The sequence below is a fragment of the Periplaneta americana genome, chromosome 2 (genome assembly GCF_040183065.1).
Source record: "Periplaneta americana isolate PAMFEO1 chromosome 2, P.americana_PAMFEO1_priV1, whole genome shotgun sequence".
NCBI classification, from domain to species: Eukaryota; Metazoa; Arthropoda; class Insecta; order Blattodea; family Blattidae; genus Periplaneta; species Periplaneta americana.
Genome location: NC_091118.1, coordinates 101,944,093 through 101,967,365, shown reverse-complemented (window position 1 = coordinate 101,967,365; position 23,273 = coordinate 101,944,093). Strand labels below are relative to the sequence as shown.

Sequence of the window (23,273 nt, the reverse complement as noted above, 5' to 3'; positions counted from 1 at the left end):
CAGGGAGAGAGAAACAAGGCTGCAACTCAACCTTTGTAAACAGCAGTTAAATAATGTCTATCATTACGAACAAAATATTAACAGATTTCATGAAATTAAACAAACTCATAGTATATTAAATTGGTAAGGTATGTTTCATTATCTCACAAATAAAGCCTAAAACGGTATATTTTACAATAAGCAGACATACACAAATACAATACAAAGCCCACTGACACATGTTCGTCTTTCTTAGAGCCTGTCACTATCCCTTCTTTATTTCCCTTATTTTGTCCTTCGACTCCTTCTGGTTGTCGATAGACACTACAGTCTCATTGAACATAAACAGAACAAAATTGTGAATTGTTAGTGAAATGATGAAATCACAAATTCTTATTGCACTACGCACAACAAATAAAACTGTTGCTGCTTACTACATAGTATATTTTTAATCCGTAATATGTTTAATGAACTCACTTTTTATGTTTGGAACCAGTGATTTAAACTATTGTCCATAGGCATATTGCTAGGTTGGCACGAAGTTCAGGAGAAATTATGTTAGATGATAAACTTATAGTAATCAATTATGCTATGACTCAACAATTGCTATGTGTTATACAGAGAGAGGCAGCGAAAAGTTACAGCACTATGCAGGGGATGTCGGGAAATAGATTGCCAGCAATCCACTGCTCGACTCGCTGGTAAGTTGTAGCAGTGCAGGTGAGTGTTCAGTTTCATTATGATAGGCCTAAAATTCCCGAGTGATTGTGATGGAATGCGCGGACAGCGGGAAGCATACAGAGCTATTATGTAGTGTTGCATTACTACACTTGTTATTGAACATTATTTGTGTTCGCTACCAGTATGGTGATGTATAGTATTACACAATGGATGCTCTAATCGAGACATTTCTCCTAAAGAAGAAATTGTATGACAGTACCGTTTGCAAGTTTCTATATCAGTTCCATGATTCTGCAATGCCTTCGAAACAATACATAACCAAGTTATTCAGAAAATGGCGAGAAACAGGGTTTGTTTTAAACAAAAAGCGAGAACCACAGAAGAGGGTATTAACAGAGGAGAAGCTTGCAGATATTCAAGCAAGAATTGAAACTAGCCCGAGGAAATCTTCACGCCGAATGGGGAAGAAGTGTGGTAATTCACAAAGATTAGCATTACAGGGATTGAAAATGCTACACTTTTATTCTTACTAAGTGTCAGTGGTTCATCTATTAACACAACGGGATCCAGCTGTCAGCATACATTTCTGTTGGTGGATGCTGCAATCTGTCCATGATGGTATTGTTGGTTCTTCTCTTTTAATAATGACAAGTGAAGCTTATTTCCATTTAAGTGAATATGTGAATTCCCAGAATTGAAGGCCTGAGATACTGACAATTCTCATGTAGTACAAAAAACTCTTCTTCACGATAAGAAAGTCTGTGTTTGGTGTGGCATTACTCCATGCAGAATCATTGGTCCTAAGACTTACTTTATTTTATGATATTGTTAACTCGGAATGATAAGTACCCTGGAGAATGAAATCAGACGAGTGATATCTGAAATTTCAGAGGCATAGATACGATTGTTTTGGAATATTTTAACATGATGCAATGTTTGTATCGAGAATGCTGGACATTATTTTCAACAGCTGCTTTGATAAAAGGTAAGATCTACATCAGTTTTCAACTTCATTCATTCATTCATTCATTCATTCATTCATTCGGTAACTCTTAACTAATAATTTAACCTACAATAATGAAACTGAACACCTGCCCGTACTGCTACAGCTTACCGGTGAGTTGAGCAATGGATTGTAGACAATCTGTTCCCAGACATCCCCTGCATAGTGCAGTAACTTTTCACTACCTCTCTCTATATTTTTCATATTATGTCTCTTGTGCTCAACGTAAAATAAATTTAATAACCATATAAATAAAACAAATTTTGTCTTTAAAAAATCTAATGTAATTACACTAGATACACCTCGCGACACTGGTACTACACAGAGTTTGCCTTCTTCCAAGCGACAGCATCAGGACTTCTGAACTATCAAACTACTACTAATATTCCAAGTATTATTTAGCTGTCTTATATTTCGATTTCTTCATACAAAATTTGTTATAAATGCGACCTTTCAGTGTGCAAAATTTCCTATCCAATGTTCCAGTGGTGAATGTTCCCTTGTAAGTAGAAAATATAAGAATGGACACATTAAGACAATAGGCTACAGTGTAACTGAGGATGAATGAAGGATGGGCCTTCAAAATGAATAGGGCTCAAAAAAATAAGGATTTAGGCTCTTTTCCTCCTGTGTGTGTACAAAAACTACTGATATTACTTTACGACAAAACATATGTGGAACCAATTATTGATACATTCCATATATGATTGGAATGTCACATCGCAGTGTGATTGTAATTAATTTGTAGCTCATATTTTCACAATTTACACTATTACACTTGCACTAAAGCATGAAAATTAATATTATTTAAACTATGTTGGCACAAATCCTCTAACATTATATTGGCTACAAAATTTTGTAAAGTATTACTTAACAATAAGACATACAAGTACAGTAGAACCCCTATTATCCGCGGTAATGAAGGGGGTTGACTGAACGGTTAATCGAAAAATCGGATAATCCGTACCATAAAATATTTTCGTAAATTAAGTGAATAACACTGGTTATTTTCTCCGTGGTCTTGTGTTTAATACGCTAGGTAGTGAATCAGAAGTTCATTAATTTAAGTTCGGTTGTCAAAGACGTGTTTTTAAGAGGTAAAAGAAACTCCTTTTAATGGCTGTCAGCAGAAAGATAGGAATAGTAAAGGTCTCATGTTGTAGATTTACATACTGTATACCCTTTATCCTTGATTTTTATTAAATCGCTCCTAGCTGTAACATCAGTCTCGTATCGTGATGCGAGATGACTCACAATTTCTCTTTCCCCAACCACTTAATTATTTGGATTTTATTCGACACTTAGCACAACACGTTTTTTTTTTTAAACTCGTGGAAAACATTTTATATAGAAGTAATAGAGTATGGCAACTCGAACAGTAGACCAAAACTGTGTAGGCCTAAGTGTAAATGTTTGTAATAACACTCTAGAAAAAAATATGTATACTAATATAGCGTACAACAGTATCAACTTCATACGTTTCTGTAGCGAAAAAAAAAAAAAAAAACGAGCAAGAGAAAGATAATCAGATAATCCGCCAATCAGTTAATAGGATGGCGGATAAACAGAGTTCTACTGTAACTGAATGCATTTAAACCTTTCTAGCAGATGTTATTGCAATGAGTGGACAGGACTTTACATCATATTGCTGAAGTCTGTGAACAGCACCTCAGAAAACGATTCTTATGTATCTATTTTTTGTTTCCTTTATCTTTTATTTCTGGGACACCCATTCCTGAAAAATTTGATTGCATAAGTTCAGTGGTTATTTATTCAAGGAATGAATTATAGGTCTCTCTTTACATACAAAGTTTTCTGCTGTGAATATCTGTACGAACCATGAACCTTTTCTAACAAATTAAACATTCTATATGCATATTCTCTATGTACCACTGGAGAGAGCCCATAGTCTTGTTTATACCACCATACTGTAATGAACATTATCAAGGCTTCAAACATTTATTTAGTGATTATGAAAGAAGAAACTGTCACTTTCGATTAATATATTAACAGAACCACGGAATTTGAATGAGAAGACACTCAACATCAACTTGTCAAGGAGTAGGATAGTTACTAGAGGGTGAATTTAGATAAGAGGTATGAACACTAACCAGCATTTGAGTCTGGTGTGGCCCATCTGTTTGCTGTATGTAGTTGGCTGATGGAAAAAAGCATATTGTTAAATGTACTCACTTTTCAAAGGTGCTGGGTGTTGTACCTCAGCTTGTGAACATCACTGACATCTGCAGATCAAGTTTCCATTGACTTGGCGCAGCCATTTTACATAAATTTATAAAAATTCGTGGCGAATGTTTTCTTTTAATTATTCCTCAGTTAGCAGTCGTTTACTTTTAACTCCCCCCCCCCACCTCCACAAACAGAAGTCACATGATTGAGATCAGAGAAACAGTTGGCCAAACATTATCCACAGATGTCAGCAGTGTACTCAAGTAAAGGGACAATCCTCCAGCACTGTCTATAAGAAATAAATACAAATAAATATATGCATTCTTTTCTCTGAGCTAGTCAAGAGACAGCTACGCATGGCAAACAGCAGGGTCATACAAGTTCAACTTCCAGTTGGTGGGCTGTGGAATGTTTGCTCTTCTTATCTAAATTCACCCGGTACAAGTACAAGAAAACAGCTGAATGTAGACGAAAGAAAGGATGATCCTAATGACCATTTTTCTCCTCCACCCCCCTTCTGCAACGAATAAACTCTGCATGAAATAACTATTACCAAACTTACAACATGAAAGAAAAGTAATTGAGGTCTTATAATCATATTACATATATTTAATTAAATTTAAATTAAAATTTAATAAAACTAATTTATGGAAAAAAATTATGATAATTTTCAGTAAAGTGCTCCATATTCCTGTTTGCCATTTAAACACTTCTGCAAAATAGCTAAATTTAAATACCCTCCATTAAAAATGGATTGATGAAACTTCGGTTTGGTTTGGTTTGGTTTGGTTTAGTTTGTTCATTCATCCTCAAAAATGTTATAAAAATCTTATGGCAGATATTTTAGATGCTCACAGAAACAAATAACAGGGGGTGGGGGGGAGTGACAAAAAATATCCAGGTACTCACAGGTGTATTTCCCCACGCATCTGGTGATGTTGCTTGCAAGAAATGAACCATAACATTAGGTCCATGGAAGACTACAGTTTCACCATTGGGGAATTCCACACGACGATGCCATACATTAGTCGTGGTGGCTATCTTGAACTCTTCTTCCAGTCTGGTGCAGATATTCTCCTCATATGGAACATAGCGAGTATCAGCTGAGCCTTTATAGAACCAGGAGCAACGCCTAACTTCTGAGGGACTCTCCTGCCAATACACAGATGATCTCTGCCGTCGAAGGATGTTAACATCATAACGTCCACCATCTGTGGCGACCAGTGTTTCTGGTGCTATGTCAGCTACAAAAAAAATTAAGAAAATCATGAAAACATATAGACAAAAAACCACGACATAGAAGTTGTTCATATTTCTTTATGTTTACAAATTCTTAGAAACCGTTACTACTAATAAATAAAAGGGATGTCATTGAATGACGTTGCTTTCTTCTTACACTTACCAAGATGAAATTAACACCACTGCCAGTATTGAATAGGGGCCACAAGTAGATTGCCGCAAGCATTGCAACATGCAGGAGGATACATAGGTATTATTGAATTTTCAGATGGACGGGCATCCTGATATTGGCTACTTGGTAATCCTCACCTCATAGTGTCAACAAAAACATTTGGTAGTATGAATGTAGAGTGTGTTATATGAAGTTTTATTTTGGCATACCATGTAAACTGTAAGTAATTAGTTATAGTATAAAGTAGTATTAATGACCTTTTAATATTACATATAGGTGGTAGTTCAGTTAGGAAAATGGTTATTATACATTTTCTATTCTTTTGTTCTGCATATCAAGGATGGCAAGTGATCATAACATGATAAGGCTATTCATAGTGCCTTGTGAGGAGGATTATAACTATCATAATGAAGTGTATATGAGGAAGCAGCAAACAGCCAGTATTTACAATTCCTTTTAGTTCCGTCCTAGAAGTATTACTCTTTCTGAATTTCCTTTCATATCATCATCGTTGTCACCCTTCTCCTCCTCGTCACCACCACCCTCATCATCATCTTGGTGTTTTAGTTTTAATATATTCATCTGTGAGTGTGACCAGTATCCGTTTCCAAAGAAAATGAATAGTGTTCAATATCTTTTACAAACAAATTTCCCAGTTTTAATCTTGGAAGGTAAGTGTAAAATAAAGAAGCTTGGAAGGCCATTAGGTTACCTCATCTCTATTTAAAGCAAGCATAAACAAGCCAAGGTAAGACATTTTGCAAGATTTTTAATGTGAAAATATTGAAAGAAACTGCTAGATTTGCGGTTGTTAATCTACAAATAAATTATTTTGTTTCCTGTGCCTGCTATTTGCTAAGGGTAAAGATATGAGCTGGACATGCACTGATGTGTCAGATTTAAGCCATTTGACACAGAATATTAAGAAGCATGAGGTATCTATTGCTCATAAGAATGCTTGCCTAGATTTATTAGTCCTTGGAAGAACAGAATGATAACATAAGCAAAAATCGCTATGTTCTTTCAAAGATCATTATCAGGTTCATTTTAAGATAATTGTCTACTTTAAAGAACTAGATTATTTTCCAATTCACTGCGGGCTACAGCAGGGAGATGCACTATCACCTTTACTTTTTAACTTCGCTCTAGAATATGCCATTAGGAAAGTTCAGGATAACACAGAGGGTTTGGAATTGAACGGGTTATATCAGCTTCTTGTCTATGCGGATGATTTGAATATGTTAGGAGAAAATCCATAAACGATTAGGGGAAACGCGGAAATTCTAGTTGAAGCAAGTAAAGTGATTGGGTTGGAAGTAAATCCCGAAAAGACAAATTATATGATTATGTCTCGTGACCAGAATATAGTACGAAATGGAACTTATAAAAATTGGAGATTTATCCTTCGAAGAGGTGGAAAAATTCAAATATCTTGGAGCAACAGTAACAAACATAAATGACACTCGGGAGGAAATTAAATGCAGAATAAATATGGGAAATGCCTGTTATTATTCGGTTGAGAAAATTTTGTCATCTAGTCTTATGTCAAAAAATCTGAAAGTTAGAATTTATAAAACAGTTATATTACCAGTTGTTCTGTATGGTTGTGAAACTTGGACTCTCACTTTGAGAGAGGAACAGAGATTAAGGGTGTTTGAGAATAAGGTTATTAGGAAAATATTTGGGGCTAAGAGGGATGAAGTTGCAGGGGAATGGAGAAAGTTACACAACACAGGGCTGCACGCATTGTATACTTCACCTGACATAATTAAGACCATAAAATCCAGACGTTTGAGATGGGCAGGACATGTAGCACGTATGGGCGAATCCAGAAATGCATGTAGAGTGTTAGTTGGGAGGCCGGAGGGCAAAAGACCTTTGGGGAGGCCAAGACGTAGATGGGAAGATGGATTTGAGGGAGGTAGGATATGATGGTAGAGACTGGATTAATCTTGCTCAGGATGGGACCAATGGCGGGCTTATGTGAGGGCGGCAATGAACCTCCAGGTTCCTTAAAAGTCAGTAAGTAAGTAAGATTATTTTTTAAATTTTTGTTTAAACTATTGGAAAACTAGGTATGTAATATCATAAAAGTAGTGAACCCCTCGTCATTTTAGACACCAACCGCCACTGCTCAGAAGTCACATTTATAAATGCTATTAGGATATTTACTTACTGGAGGTGAATGCTTCCTCTAATGCCAGGGAGTCAACCATGCTGAATGGCTGCCATAAAACCTTAGTTTCCACCTCCTTCTTGAAGAACCAGTGATGGTACACAGGCCGGTACATGGTGCCTACCTGAGCCTGAAACACGATATTCATATCATTCATATACTTCCTTGCCAAAATATAATTGGTAGGTTAGCACGGTTTAAAAAATAGCTCTATAGCTGTAGTAAAATCATTTTAAAATATTTATAAATGTAAGACATCTTTTTAAAAGAACTGCACCAAAAATTACTTAAAACTTGTTTTATAGAAGCTATGGAAACTCCTGTATAATACGAATTAAGGACTACAATAACAGATGAAACACAATCATTGTTCACGTATGTTTTAAGATTTCCTACTTTTAATACAATAAATTAAAAGGATGGGTGGTAATCGAATATTTATTCAGGTACTCAAAATATACTAGACAACACAGTTAAGTTGTTTGAGAATCTGTTATGACCTTGAAGTATAAAAAACATCGTTCCTTGAAATTGGTGTTAAAGTAAATTACAGTTGCATTACTGCCTTCACATTTCAATATCATTTTAAGTTACAACTTTCAGTATAATATATCAATTATTTATTATACAACTCCATTTCTATAATATTTTTTGACTGTGGATGGACTAAAAACAAACTAATTAATTAAGTATATATCCGGTATGACTCAAGTATTCACCGAAAATAATTTCTATTATATGTCTTAAAATGTTCGAAATCTTATTAAATGCTTAGTAATTTTTTATAAAAGCATAAAAACCTATTTTAGTAAATTGACAATTCCAATGTAAACTAATTTTGTTTCTTAAATATTTCATGTTCATTTACACAAAAAATTACTCCAATAATTTTCATCTGTGGAAGTAAAAGTGTAGGTATATGTAAAATATATTCTGAAAGGACTGGTCTCTATTTTCACGACAGTGGACATTAATGGTCTCAGAAGACAATATACCAAATAGAGTACCGTAACTATTTTAACAAAACTATAAAATAAAATTTTATTTTATCATACTGTTCTAACCAACATAAAAATAGCTCTACTCAAAAGTGTAAATATGCAAGTTAATTTTCAAAACTGAATCATTTCTTCGTTTATATTGTCGACTGCAGAGTTTGAACATTGTTCATGAGATGACTGGTTCGTAAGTCAAACTGGAAGAGAATCAAAAAGAAAAAAAATGCTCGTTTTGTTAATGTAATAAAATCTGTGACCTTGTATTTTCATTTAACATTGTATATTACAAATAAAATTTATATGAATATATGTCACTCATCCACGAAAAATAAAACTTTAAATTCTAATTGCAAATTAATACTGGTAAGCAGGTAATCTGTGATATGCATTGTTCTTGGTGACTTGTGCATTTCCTTATGTAGAATATAAAACTGAACACAGCAATTAATATCAATGAAACTATTTTAAGAAAAAAATCTTAAACTTAATAAAATGTCCAACTGCATATAAAATCAGAATTATGCCAGTAAATTGGACGTATTAGGGTTTACTTATTTGCCAGTTGTGGAGTAGAAAGACCCGAGGTTAAATGTTTTATACTCCATTGACCCTACTGCTGTTTCAAGCCCCATGAAAAATTTTGTCAAAGGAACATACTACATTGGAACAGAAATTCTTAATTTGAATAAAAAGTTCCTGCAAATCAATTAGACAAAATTGAATGAAATACTATTTAGCTGACGGATGTGAATAATTAAAAAAATTATTAAATGAAGATAAAAAGCTCATAGTCAGTGCTTCAAGACCTTATAAGAAAAGAAATTTAAATTCACTTCTCCTTCTTTTCGAAATATTGAACTCTTCTATTCCTTCGTACCTGTCTTCTCACTTCACTTACTGATATCTTTCTACCTACCACAACCTGAACACACGTTCTTGCCATGAAACAATACTGACAATATCATCTCATCACACTTCCTCATACTCATCTTCTCTCACAATAGCCCTGCCAAGACTCTAGAATTCGCTACTTGCTAGCATCAGGGACTGTCGAAATAAAATTGAATTCAAATGCAAACTTACTAGGCACTTGCTCAGTAATTGAGACTCATTCAGACATGGCTTCTTGTAAATATATATTTGGAACTTAAACTGAGACGATTCTGTCCAACACCAGGATGGGTATCCGGTGCGGTTTAGTGGATAAAGCATCAGCACGTAAAGCTGAAAACCTGGGTTCAAATCCCGGTGCCGGAAAGAATTTTTTTCTGTTCCATTACTCTTTCATCGTTCTTGTAAATAGTTATCTTATTCTAGCATAAAATATTTCAATATCCGGTAACTTCATTACTATGTAATTTTATTCTCCTAGGTTTAATTTGCATTTCAGTAAAAAAAATCTTTCTTAGTTCTTAACTTCTATAATAAATTTTCTAGCTTTTATTAATCAGGTAATCTTTTAGTACTTTGATTTTTATTGTAAATTGTAAATTTAATATTAATTGTAATTATAATTTTAATTGTATTCTTAATATTATAGTTGTAATCCCCTGGTAGAGGAGAAAAGAGGGCCTGATGGCCTTATCTCTACCAGGTTAAATAAATATTTACTACTATATACTATATTATAAAAAAATTCTTCAAAAACACAAACGAAAACAAATGATATCCTCGAGAAGAATGAGTTATAATGTATTTCTCAGAGTAAACTTTGAGTCACATTTTTTCCTCCTGAGAATCTATACTTAATTCTAATGAATATGAATAATACCATCAAGATATTTCAGAGAAAAAAAAAATATATAGGAATAATTGCAGTCCTACTATGCTGATTACTGTTAGATATTAAGAAAGGACATTCCACAAAAAAAATATATCACGAAATGAACAACTTACTTTTAAATAAAGTGAGCCATACATGTATTACTATCAAAATATTTCTTTTAAAACTTAGAAATCAGTTCACAAAAATGACTAAATGAAAAAAAAAATACTTGTTTAAACATAGCGTGATATATACGTAAATACACAGTCAAGAGGAAATAATTTGGTTTGTGTGGCAAGAAGGAAATCTTTATTTTGTAATTCTATGTAATTAATAATTATGACAAAATGTACAACAGATTAGGCTGCACCATATTGAGAATTAATATCAGGTTTAAAGTTCAGCTCTAATTACTTAATACAATGTTTGATGTTACTATAATATACCTATGTCACCCAAATGATGACACTTGTATGGATTTAGTACTAATCACCATAGCAGATTTCAGAAAGTTTTACGAAAAAGTGAAAAACAATCACGTTAGTTCACTGTTCCAGAAACTGGTGGATGAGGGGAAGAGAGAATTCAGTGAATGTATTACATGAAATAACATGTAAATCAACTATGAATATACACAAAGAAGAACAAATTCTTCTCCAATACTAAAGTAACAATCGAAATATTAATAATTTTGTTGACTGCATTGTTATTTGTTCCTGTGGGAACTGCTCTGAAGAAAAATATTATTAATTTATTCTCAATTGGGTGCTATGTGTTCCGCTGCTATTTCTTCCTTCCAGTGTGTTGACGTTTTTAGTGCTGTTTGAGTCATACCTCCTACTTCCTTGTAATAATTTGTAATATTTATTTTTGTATCACGTCAAGCAATCTTACAGAAACAAACAAACTTTTCATTTAACACCATCTTGAGATGCCTCAAAACTACAAAACATAATCATATATGAAGTCCCTCCTTCTCTCTCAGGACCTGCAGTTAATTAAGCAAGACAACGTTTTTCCATATGCAGAGATGTTGCATCCACAGTCAGTCATCAGATATGTAGATGCAGTAATACTCCAGTGCAAATAAATCCATGTTACATATTTTTCTGGACAATGGTAGTGGACCTGGTGCTCGTAATGATAGTCATTATGGAGATGGTTGTGGTAATGGTGCCAGCAATAAATGTTGGTGGCGATAATGGTGATGAAAGTAGTGTAGGTGAAGCTAGCAATAGTAATGGTGAAGTGGTAGTAGTGATAATAAGGTTGTATTTATGGCTATAATGGTTGTGGTTATGATGGTATTTGTGGTGATGGTAGTTGTAGTGATGACAGTAATTAATGACGGTGGGGACAGATTTAGTGGTGGTGATAGTATTGTTGGGCATTAGTGCTAGAGCTTGTGGTATTGGTGGTGTTAATGGTCACAATTGTGACACTGGTGATGGAGGTGGTGAAAACTGTGGTGCAGATGATAGTGGTGAATATGATTAGTGGTCAGAATGATGGTAGTGGAATGACGATCATCAATCACGATGGTGGTAGTGGTGGTACGGTGATAATGGCAATCGTGATTGGTGGTGTTGGTAGTGGAAGTCTTGATTGATGTGGTGGTGGTACTGGTGGTGGCAATTGTTACCGGTTATGGTTGTGACGATAAATTGATGAGGTAGTGGTACTAATGGCAATTGTGATTGGTGAGGTGGTGGTGGCGGTGGCAGCAATCATGACTGGCGATGTGATGGTGCTCATGATCATCATTGGTGACTGTAGTGACGTTAGTGATTGGTGACGATGATGATGGTGATTAGTAATTATGATGACAGTGGTGACGATAGTGATTTGTGGTAGTATTGGTAGATAGTGGCAATAGTGACTGGTGGTGGGGTTGGTAGATAGTGGCGATCGTGACTGGTGGTGGTGTTGGTAGATAGTGGCGATCATGACTGGTGGTGGTGTTGGTAGATAGTGGCGATCATGACTGGTGGTGGTGTTGGTAGATAGTGGCGATCATGACTGGTGGTGGTGTTGGTAGATAGTGGCGATCGTGACTGGTGATAGTGTTCGTAGATAGTGGCGATCGTGATTCGTAGTGGTGTTGGTAGATAGTGGCGATCGTGACTGGTGGTGGTGTTGGTAGATAGTGACGATCGTGACTGGTGGTGGTGTTGGTAGATAGTGGCGATCATGACTGGTGGTGGTGTTGGTAGATAATGGCGATCGTGACTGGTGATAGTGTTCGTAGATAGTGGCGATCGTGATTGGTAGTGGTGTTGGTAGATAGTGGCGATCGTGACTGGTGGTGGTGTTGGTAGATAGTGGCGATCGTGACTGGCGGTGGTGTTGGTAGATAGTGGCGATCGTGACTGGTGGTGGTGTTGGTAGATAGTGGCGATCGTGACTGGTGGTAATGTTCGTAGATAGTGGCGATCGTGATTGATAGTGGTGTTCATAGGTAGTGACGATTGTGATGGGTATGGCGTTCGTAGATAGTGGCGATCGTGGTTGGTGATTGTGTTAGTAGGTAGTTGCGATTGTGATTGGTAGTGGTGTTGGCAGATAGTTGCGATCATGATTGGTGGCAGTGTTGGTAGACAGTGGCAGTCATGATTGGTGGTGGTGTTGATAGATAGTGGCAGTCATTATTGGTGGTGGTGTTGATAGTGACAGTCGTTATTGGTGGTGGTGTTGATAGGTAATGGCAATGATGATTGGTGGTGGTGGTGTTGATAGATAGTGGCAGTCGTTATTGGTGGTGGCGTTGATAGGTAATGGCAATGATGATTGGTGGTGGTGTTGATAGGTAATGGCAATGATGATTGGTGGTGGTGTTGATAGGTAATGGCAATGATGATTGGTGGTGGCGTTGATAGGTAATGGCAATGATGATTGGTGGTGGCGTTGATAGATAGTGGCAGTCGTTATTGATGGTGGTGATGTTGATAGATAGTGGCAGTCATTATTGATGATGGTGTTGATAGGTAATGGCAATGATGATTGATGGTGATGTTGATAGATAGTGACGGTCGTTAATGGTGTGATGTTGGTGTTGGTAGATAGTGGCGATAGTGACTGGTGGTGGTGTTGGTAGATAGTGGCGATCGTGACTGGTGGTGGTGTTGGTAGATAGTGGCGATCATGACTGGTGGTGGTGTTGGTAGATAGTGGCGATCATGACTGGTGGTGGTGTTGGTAGATAGTGGCGATCATGACTGGTGGTGGTGTTGGTAGATAGTGGCGATCGTGACTGGTGATAGTGTTCGTAGATAGTGACGATCGTGATTCGTAGTGGTGTTGGTAGATAGTGGCGATCGTGACTGGTGGTGGTGTTGGTAGATAGTGACGATCGTGACTGGTGGTGGTGTTGGTAGATAGTGGCGATCATGACTGGAGGTGGTGTTGGTAGATAATGGCGATCGTGACTGGTGATAGTGTTCGTAGATAGTGGCGATCGTGATTGGCAGTGGTGTTGGTAGATAGTGGCGATCGTGACTGGTGGTGGTGTTGGTAGATAGTGGCGATCGTGACTGGTGGTGGTTTTGGTAGATAGTGGCGATCGTGACTGGTGGTGGTGTTGGTAGATAGTGGCGATCGTGACTGGTGGTGGTGGTGTTGGTAGATAGTGGCGATCATGACTGGTGGTGGTGTTGGTAGATAGTGGCGATCGTGACTGGTGATAGTGTTCGTAGATAGTGGCGATCGTGATTGGTAGTGGTGTTGGTAGATAGTGGCGATCGTGACTGGTGGTGGTGTTGGTAGATAGTGGCGATCATGACTGGTGGTGGTGTTGGTAGATAGTGGCGATCGTGACTGGTGATAGTGTTCGTAGATAGTGGCGATTGTGACTGGTGGTGGTGTTGGTAGATAGTGGCGATCGTGACTGGTGGTGGTGTTGGTAGATAATGGCGATCGTGACTGGTGGTGGTGTTTGTAGATAGTGGCGATCGTGACTGGTGGTGGTGTTGGTAGATAGTGGCGATCGTGACTGGTGGTGGTGTTTGTAGATAGTGGCGATCGTGACTGGCGGTGGTGTTGGTAGATAGTGGCGATCGTGACTGGTGGTGGTGTTGGTAGATAGTGGCGATCGTGACTGGTGGTAGTGTTCGTAGATAGTGGCGATCGTGATTGGTAGTGGTGTTCATAGGTAGTGACGATTGTGATGGGTATGGCGTTCGTAGATAGTGGCGATCGTGGTTGGTGATGGTGTTAGTAGGTAGTTGCGATTGTGATTGGTAGTGGTGTTGGCAGATAGTTGCGATCATGATTGGTGGCAGTGTTGGTAGACAGTGGCAGTCATGATTGGTGGTGGTGTTGATAGATAGTGGCAGTCATTATTGGTGGTGGTGTTGATAGTGACAGTCGTAATTGGTGGTGGTGTTGATAGGTAATGGCAATGATGATTGGTGGTGGTGGTGTTGATAGATAGTGGCAGTCGTTATTGGTGGTGGCGTTGATAGGTAATGGCAATGATGATTGGTGGTGGCGTTGATAGGTAATGGCAATGATGATTGGTGGTGGCGTTGATAGGTAATGGCAATGATGATTGGTGGTGGCGTTGATAGGTAATGGCAATGATGATTGGTGGTGGTGTTGATAGATAGTGGCAGTCGTTATTGATGGTGGTGATGTTGATAGATAGTGGCAGTCATTATTGATGGTGGTGTTGATAGGTAATGGCAATGATGATTGATTGTGATGTTGATAGATAGTGACGGTCGTTAATGGTGTGATGTTGGTGTTGATAGATAGTGGCAGTCGTTATTGGTGGTGGTGTTGATAGTGGCGGACGTTATTGGTGGTGGTGTTGATAGTGGCGGTAGTTACTGGTGGTGCTGGTGTTGTTAGATAGTGACAGTCGTTATTGGTGATGGTGTTGATAGGTAATGGCAATGATGATTGATGGTGGTGTTGATAGGTAATGGCAATGATGATTGATGGTGGTGTTGATAGGTAATGGCAATGATGATTAATAGTGGTGTTGATAGGTAATGGCAATGATGATTGGTGGTGGTGTTGATAGGTAATGGCAATGATGATTGGTGGTGGTGTTGATAGGTAATGGCAATTATGATTGGTGGTGGTGTTGATAGGTAATGGCAATGATGATTAATGGTGGTGTTGATAGGTAATGGCAATGATGATTAATGGTGGTGTTGATAGGTAATGGCAATGATGATTGGTGGTGGTGTTGATAGGTAATGGCAATGATGATTGATGGTGATGTTGATAGATAGTGACGGTCGTTAATGGTGTGATGTTGGTGTTGATAGATAGTGGCAGTCGTTATTGGTGGTGGTGTTGATAGTGGCGGACGTTATTGGTGGTGGTGTTGATAGTGGCAGTAGTTACTGGTGGTGCTGGTGTTGTTAGATAGTGACAGTCGTTATTGGTGATGGTGTTGATAGGTAATGGCAATGATGATTGATGGTGGTGTTGATAGGTAATGGCAATGATGATTGGTGGTGGTGTTGATAGATAGTGGCAGTCGTTATTGGTGGTGTTGATAGTGGCAGTTGTTATTGGTGGTGTTGATAGTGGCAGTTGTTATTGGTGGTGGTGTTGATAGATAGTGGCAGTCGTTATTGGTGATGGTATTGATAGGTAATGGCAATGATGATGGGTGGTGGTATTGATAGATAGTAGCAGTCGTTATTGGTGGTGGTGGTGTTGATAGATAGTGGCAGTCATTATTGGTGGTGGTGTTGATAGATAATGGCAATGATGATTGGTGGTGTTGATAGGCAGTGGCAGTCGTTATTGGTGGTGGTGTTGATAGTGGCGGTCATTACTGGTGGTGATGTTGATAGGTAATGGCAATGATGATTGGTGGCGGTGTTGGTAGATAGCGGCGTTCGTGATTGGTGGTAGTGTTAGTAGGTAGTGGCGATAGTGATTGATAGTTGTCAGTAGGTAGTGTAGATCGTGATCGTGGTGGTATTGGTAGCAGTGGCGATCGTGATCGTGTCTGGTGGTGGTGGTGGTGGTGTTGGTAATAGTGGCGATCGTGATTGGTAGTAATGATGCTGGTGATGAGAGAGATGAAGAGTGAAGAAATAAATGGTATATTCTTAGGAGAATCTTCTTTAACACTATTAGAATTCTACCAAAATTTCGAAGGTTGCATTGGGTGTCACAGTGATTCGAATCCAGTTTTTTAAAGTAGAAAGTTAACTATCGAACCATCAAGCCAATTGTGCTGAAGCATAGGGATTTTAAAAATTATATTACACAATGCGACAAAGTGATGAGGAATGCAGGACCCGACTTTGGAATCAGGACACTACCAACCATGGGGACAAAACAGGAAAAATGGTGCAACCTAATCACAACATGTGGACAGTGTGGTTACCAGATTAGTGAATGACGGCGGGAGCACTGTGGGCTGTGTCTGGTTCGCAGCAGTCACAGGGGACTGGTACTGCAATGGGGTGGGACTTGGCAGTTGCATAGGGGTCAGGGTGGCTGTCGCTGACGTCTCTGGTGATGCCATCATTACTGTGGGATGGTAGGAGCTAACTGGAATAGGAGCACTGAAAGATGGCACAGAGGATGCTGTGGTAGCACTGAAAGAAGGAGGGGAGGACACTGAGGTAGCACTGAAAGAAGGAGGGGAGGACACTGAGGTAGCACTGAAAGAAGGGGAGGACACTGAGGTAACACTGAAAGGAGGGGAGGACACAGTGCTAGCACTAAAAGAGGGAGGGGAGGACAGTGAGGTAGCAGTAAAAGAAGGCAGTGAGGAAGGAAAGACTGATGGAATCGAAAAGGGGGTTGATACTGACAGTCCTGGTGGCTGTGCGTAGAGTGGCTTCCTTTGGCTGCCAAGTCTGTAGGTGTTCGTGGTCCCAGCTATAAAACAAGTAAATAGGAGACATTTTACTATAATACTGAATTACACACTAAAATTTAATGTGGTGAGTAGTGTTTAGAGCCAACTTAGCAAGACTCCTTACTGTGGGAGTTCAGGTGTAATTATGAAGTGAAAAAACGAGGATCTGTATCATGTCAGTCAATTTGGTTTACAGTTTATTGGCGAGTTGACGTGTTAGTAAGTTCTGTGTAAAAATTTTTTTCATTGTACAGTATGTAAGTTATACTTTTCATCATTAGTTATGTCCTCAAGTAAAGCCTTAGAAGAAAGAGTTTTTATATATGATATTATAAAAACAAACTCGTGCAGAATAGTAGTAAGATGATTTGTAACAAAATATCTTGGCAATCCTGTTCTAAGTAGGAAAGCTATTCATAAATTTGTTAAAAAGTTATGACAAATGGGATATCTTAATGACAAAAAAAAAAAAAAAGCCACTAACAAAATCATAGTTGTTATGGAAAAAATTAGATGAAATATATTAACGATTGGTACATACTTCTGCCCCACCCCCAAAAAAATAGGTCGGCTTGCTGAGGTAACAGACATTTCAAAATCCTCAGCAAGAAACTAAATTGTTTAAATTAAAACACTATAAAATTACAGTGATACACAAATTGCTATTGTGTGATCACACATATAGTCCAATTCCGTAGCTGGATGTTGGAGTGTGTTGCTGATAGGAGAGTGGATCCTGAATCAATCATATTGACGAATGAAGTACAGTTCGAATTACATAGCCACGTCATTGAGGAATGTTAAATCAAAGAGAGCTCAGTCCATCTGCAGGAAAAATGCTGCTTGAAACAGATTCCTCCTATTTCTGTAGCAATAAATCGTCCTGGGAAATCAGTTTCTTTCAGAAAGCACTTCTTCAGACTGTGAAGGAGCGCTTTCTGAAAGAAACGCAATTCACAGGTCGATTTATTGCTACAGAAATATGAGGAATCCGTTTCAAACAGCATTCATTCTGCAGATGGACTAAGCTCGTTTTGATTCAACACTCCTCATTTTATAAAACAACCAGTACTGAAGTGTAGAAATACTCTGGCTTGTGCATAGAGTTCCACTACATAATTAAAAGATTGGTGACTGGTGTGATTTTTATGTACACAGGATAATAGGACGTATTTTCTTTTATGAAGGTGCTATCAATACTGCAAGATACCAAGAAGAAATATTAAGACCTGTTTTTAAACAACTAACAAACACTGACTTCTAGCAATCATTCTTTCAGCAGAATTCTGTTATTGCACACTGTGCTTATGGATCACTAAATCTTATTTAGAAAATTTTTGAGATTAGAGTTATCAGCACTGAGTTCTGGCCTCCTTGTAACCCTGATCTCACATCGTGTGATTTTTATTTGTGGGGGAACTTAAAAGACAAAGTTTATATTACTCATATAAGGAAAACTCGTACACAATAGAGGAACTAAATGAAACTCCCAATCAAGAAAATGTTTTAATCACATCTGAGAAACTTATGCGTATTAACGGGAATTTTCTATGCAGATGTTGGAAATGTATCACTACTGAAGGACATCATTTTCAACAATTTTATTCTTGTAACAGAGTTTCATTCATTCATAGTTTTCTGCCCAAGAGCAGGTCTATCACTGCAAACCCAGCATGTAACATAGGTTAGCACTCATTATTATCGGTTTTAAATATAAAAGTATGCTTTTAGTGAACGTAGTTACATTTCAAACAATTACTAGCAGAGATGTTGGTTCTCTGTTTCCCGGTTTCAATGTGAGGTATAGCGCAGGCACAGAATGGAGTCAGAAGGCCTCAAATGCTGCTAAAACGCTGTATAATTCTCACTCTTTGTGGCCAATCATCACTTTTGTGTATAAACAGAGCAAATGGTCACGAAAAAAAAAATCGTACTATACTGATATACTACAAATTATATTCAAAGAGAATCGATACCTTCCTCTCCAGATATTCTCATCCACTGTACAGTACTCCATACGAAGACAGCCCTAAAGCTAGTAAAGCTTTATAGATAGAAAAATTATGCAGCTAATTAAATTGTGCTTTCTTATAAAACTGTAATAAAATCATTAGTCGTCTTCATTAGTAATGAAATAATGTAAATGAATCACTGAACTTCATCAAGTTATTTTTTTCTTTTTAGAAATTTTAGAAATGACAATTTTACAAAGTTGTAATTACGCACATAGATTGGTTACAATTAAGGTATTATAAAATAATTTGTACAGGACAGTGAGTGGCACAGGTCCTAAGCAACTGCCTTTTTTTTTTTTACCTCACAATTGTCTCACTTAGTAATCTAACCATCAAGGAAAAAAACTGTACTTTTTATGTACTATAATTGAGGAGTTATATGTACAAGGGGTGTATACTAGAAAACCATGTTCGGAGGAAATTACATTTGAAACTTTCATTTTGGTTTAGTGCTTGTACTAAGTACTTAAACATTTTTACTGAATGCAGTAAAGAACATAATCATTTATTATTGAAGACAATTCTTTGAAAAAGATATTGTAACATGTGAAATAGCAACTTGGATTTTAAAATGTGACAGTATATGCCCTTAGTACATATAAAGTTAATGACAGGAATTTAATAGGCCAAAACTAAATTCAAATAGCCGTTTTAAGTCAATAATAATAATAATAATAATAGTAATAATAATAATAATAATAATAATAATAATAATAATAATAATAATAATAATAATAATAATAATAATAATAATAATAATAATAATATGGTCATACAAAGTAAAGATAATTCAAAATAAATTAGTAATTTATATTTTCCAATAGACTGATGTGGAATCTATAATAATTTTGAAGATAGTTTAACAAATGATACACAAACTTTTCTTGCTTGCCATTTTTCATCTCAGAAGTCTTCTTTATTTGAGTCACTTCGCTCTCTTCCTCCTCCTGCCATATTTTGTTGGTTTACTTTGGTGAGTATTTCTTTAAGCCAATTGATAGTAAATTGATATCCAATGGAATGGTTAAACATCTTTTTGTGAAGAAAAATGGTTCATAAGACCCAGAATATGAGGAACATACTGCAATCCTATCATGTGGAGAAAATGTCATTCTTTGAAAAGACTGAATTTTGAAAATGTTCATGGTTAAGACGAATCTCACTTGTTGTGTGTGTAGCTGCATGCTTTAAAAAAAGACTCTCAACAACTGGCGTGTTCTTTATAAAGTTTATGCCATCGTGTACTCGTATTATGACATCCAGATAAACAATCGATCATCATGATCGCTGTATTAGAGATATTGAAACAAAATTTTGCAAGCTGGGCAACATGATCATGGGGACCAAGAAAATTAATTTTTTTTTTAATAGGTTATTTTACGACGCTTTGTCAACAGCTTAAGTTATTTAGTGTCTGAATGAGATGAAGGTGATAATGCCGGTGAAATGAGTCCGGGGTCCAACACCGAAAGTTACCCAGCATTTGCTCATATTGGGTTGAGGGAAAACCCCGGAAAAAACCTCAACCAGGTAACTTGCCCCAACTGGGAATCGAACCCGGGCCACCTGGTTTCGCGGCTAGATGCGCAACCGTTACTCCACAGATGTGGGCAAGAAAATTAATTATACCTAAAGAGGATTTATAGAGGTATACGCCTCTTGTACATATATCTCCTCAATTTGTTTTCCAAAATACTTTCTGACTATACAGTTTATTTCCCTCACTTTTCTCCTTCACTTATTCACTACATATTTCGTTTGTTTTATATCACAGAGGCAGAGAGAATTGCTTATTTCAGGTAAAAGCAAATGAGAATATCATTTCTGCCAATTTTAAGCAAATAATGTTTCATTTTGGAATAAAAAATGATACTGCTTTAGAGTATAAATTATATTAGACATAAATTCTTCCTAATGAATCGAAGTTCAGATTTTGAAATGACCAAAATTCAACCAAGAGGAGAAAATACTATAAATGAACGGAAAAGCATATGTCAAAAAATCTCTTCTCGAATAAGGATATAAAAAATGAGCATTTCCATAGGACTCCAATATTTTGCATCATAAAAGTAATATTAATGCTTAAAACTTCCAGGTGATGATGTGCCTCAAACAATAAGAAACATCTTTATGACATTTACTACAATTATCTAGAGAAAAGCTAACACCCTCGACTGAACAACAAATTCATAACAAGGATATACGAGCACCTGTCAGATAAAATGATCTTATTTTTCTCTTACCAGGGATGCTAAAAACTTTTATTTCCGCGAAAATCATAATAGACCTTGCAAAATCTCTATATTCTTTCCGCAAAAATAAATAAATAAATAAATAAAAATTAAAAAAAAATAACAATAACAACAACAAACGAAAGAGAGATTACTGGGAAACTAGATGTTCCAAGTATGTATGAGACATCATCTCTCTGATCAATCTGAACTACATTAATCTGATGACATAGCAAAACTGTAATGACTGATGACATAAGTTACAAAAAGTTATTCATGTGCTAATACTTTATCATTGGCTATGTCACTCCATTCAGTGTTCTGTCCAAGGGCAGGTCTTTCACTGCAAACTCAGCTTTCTCCAATTTTTCCTATTTTCTGCCTTCCTCTTTGTCTCCTCATATGATCCATATATCTTAATGTCATCTATCAACTGATATCTTCTTCTGCCTCGAACTCTTCTCCCGTTCACCATTCCTTCCAGTGCATCTTTCAGTAGTTAGTTTCTTCTCGCCCAGTGACCCAATCAATTCCTTTCCCTCTTCCTGATCAGCTTCAGGATCATTCTTTTTTCACCCACTCTTTCCAATACAGCTTCATTTCTCATTCTGTCTGTCCACTTCACACGTTCCATTCTTCTCCATATCCACATTTCAAAAGCTTCTTTTCACTTCTCATCACTATCGTAATGTCCATGTTTCTGCCCCATACTATACCATACTCCATACAAAGCACTTCACTAGTCCCTTCCTTAGTTCTTTTTCCAGAGGTCCGCAGAAGATGCTCCTTTTTCTATTAAAAGGTTCCTTGGCCATTGCTATCCTCCTTTTGACTTCCTGGCAGCAGTTCATGTTACTACTTATAGTACAACTCTAGTATCTGAAGCTGTCCATTTGCTCTACGTCAAGTCTATCGTGCTATCAAAAAGGAGTATGTTATATGGCAGTAAAAATTTGTAATAGCCTCCCTATGGATATAAAAAATAAAACTCAAAATATAAGATTATTTAGGGCCAAATTAAAGAAGTACCTAATTTCTCATGCTTTCTATTCAACAATCCTTCATGAATATTTCTATTATTAAGTATTGATACTAATTGTGTTGTACTAGTAGAATATATTGTAAAACTCTTGTGTATATATTTCAACTGGACTGTGGCTATAATTAAGACTTTATAGTACTATCAAGATTTTTTTTTTTTCGTTTGACATGTTCCATATTCTAGCTGTGAAGTAATGTACGAATAGCATGGAATGTAAATAAATACAATACAATACAATACAGCCTCATTTAGAATTCGCAAGTTTACCTTCTTTATTTTTCTTACTATGACCATGGTCTTCATCTCATTTGTATTTATCTTCATCCCATACTGCTCACAGCTGTCATTTAGCTCCAGTAGCATATCCTTTAGTTTCATCTCTTCTTCTGCTAACAACGCCATATCATCTACAAATCTTGTGCACTTTATTATTCTTCCTCCTACTATCACTTCTCCCATGTTCTGAAAACTGTTCTTTATTAAATCCTCCAAGTAGATGTTGAACAGGGTAGGTGATAAAGGGCATCCTTGACGTACTTCTCTCCCTATTTTACTTCTTTCTGTCATTTCTTCTCCTATCCTGACTTTGACTTGTTTCATATAAAGATTACTGAACAGCCTTCTCTCTTTCCAATCCACACCTATTTTTTTAGGATCCCCATCAGTTTATTCCACCACTCTGTCAAAAGCCTTGTCTAGGTCCACAAATACTACATACACTTCTTTATTCTTCTCTAGGTATCTTTCGCAGATTGTTCGTAGCTGTCCAATTGCATCTCTAGTACCTTTTCCCTTCCTGAAGCCAAACTGCTCTTCCAACTGTTCTTTCATCTTAGAATATAAACGTCGATTCAGTATTCACAAGAGAATCTTTGCCGAGTGCGATATTAGGCTGATAGTCCTGAACTCGTTACATTTCTTGGCATTATTTTTCTTTGATATTGGAATCAACA

At 36.9% G+C, this 23,273-nt stretch overlaps 1 protein-coding gene across 3 annotated transcripts in view; it reads right to left on the bottom strand.

Moving 5' to 3' along the window:
- PAPLA1 (Phosphatidic Acid Phospholipase A1) overlaps nucleotides 1-23,273 on the bottom strand; it is a 246,688-nt gene that overhangs the window by 41,114 nt on the left and 182,301 nt on the right. For all 3 annotated transcript variants that reach the window (XM_069818223.1, XM_069818224.1, XM_069818225.1), the window contains exons 3-5: nucleotides 16,553-17,052; nucleotides 7,438-7,567; nucleotides 4,760-5,094 (exon numbers count right to left, since the gene is read on the bottom strand). In XM_069818223.1, coding sequence (XP_069674324.1) covers nucleotides 4,760-5,094; nucleotides 7,438-7,567; nucleotides 16,553-17,052 — 965 coding nt within the window. The remainder of the gene's footprint in view (nucleotides 1-4,759; nucleotides 5,095-7,437; nucleotides 7,568-16,552; nucleotides 17,053-23,273) is intronic.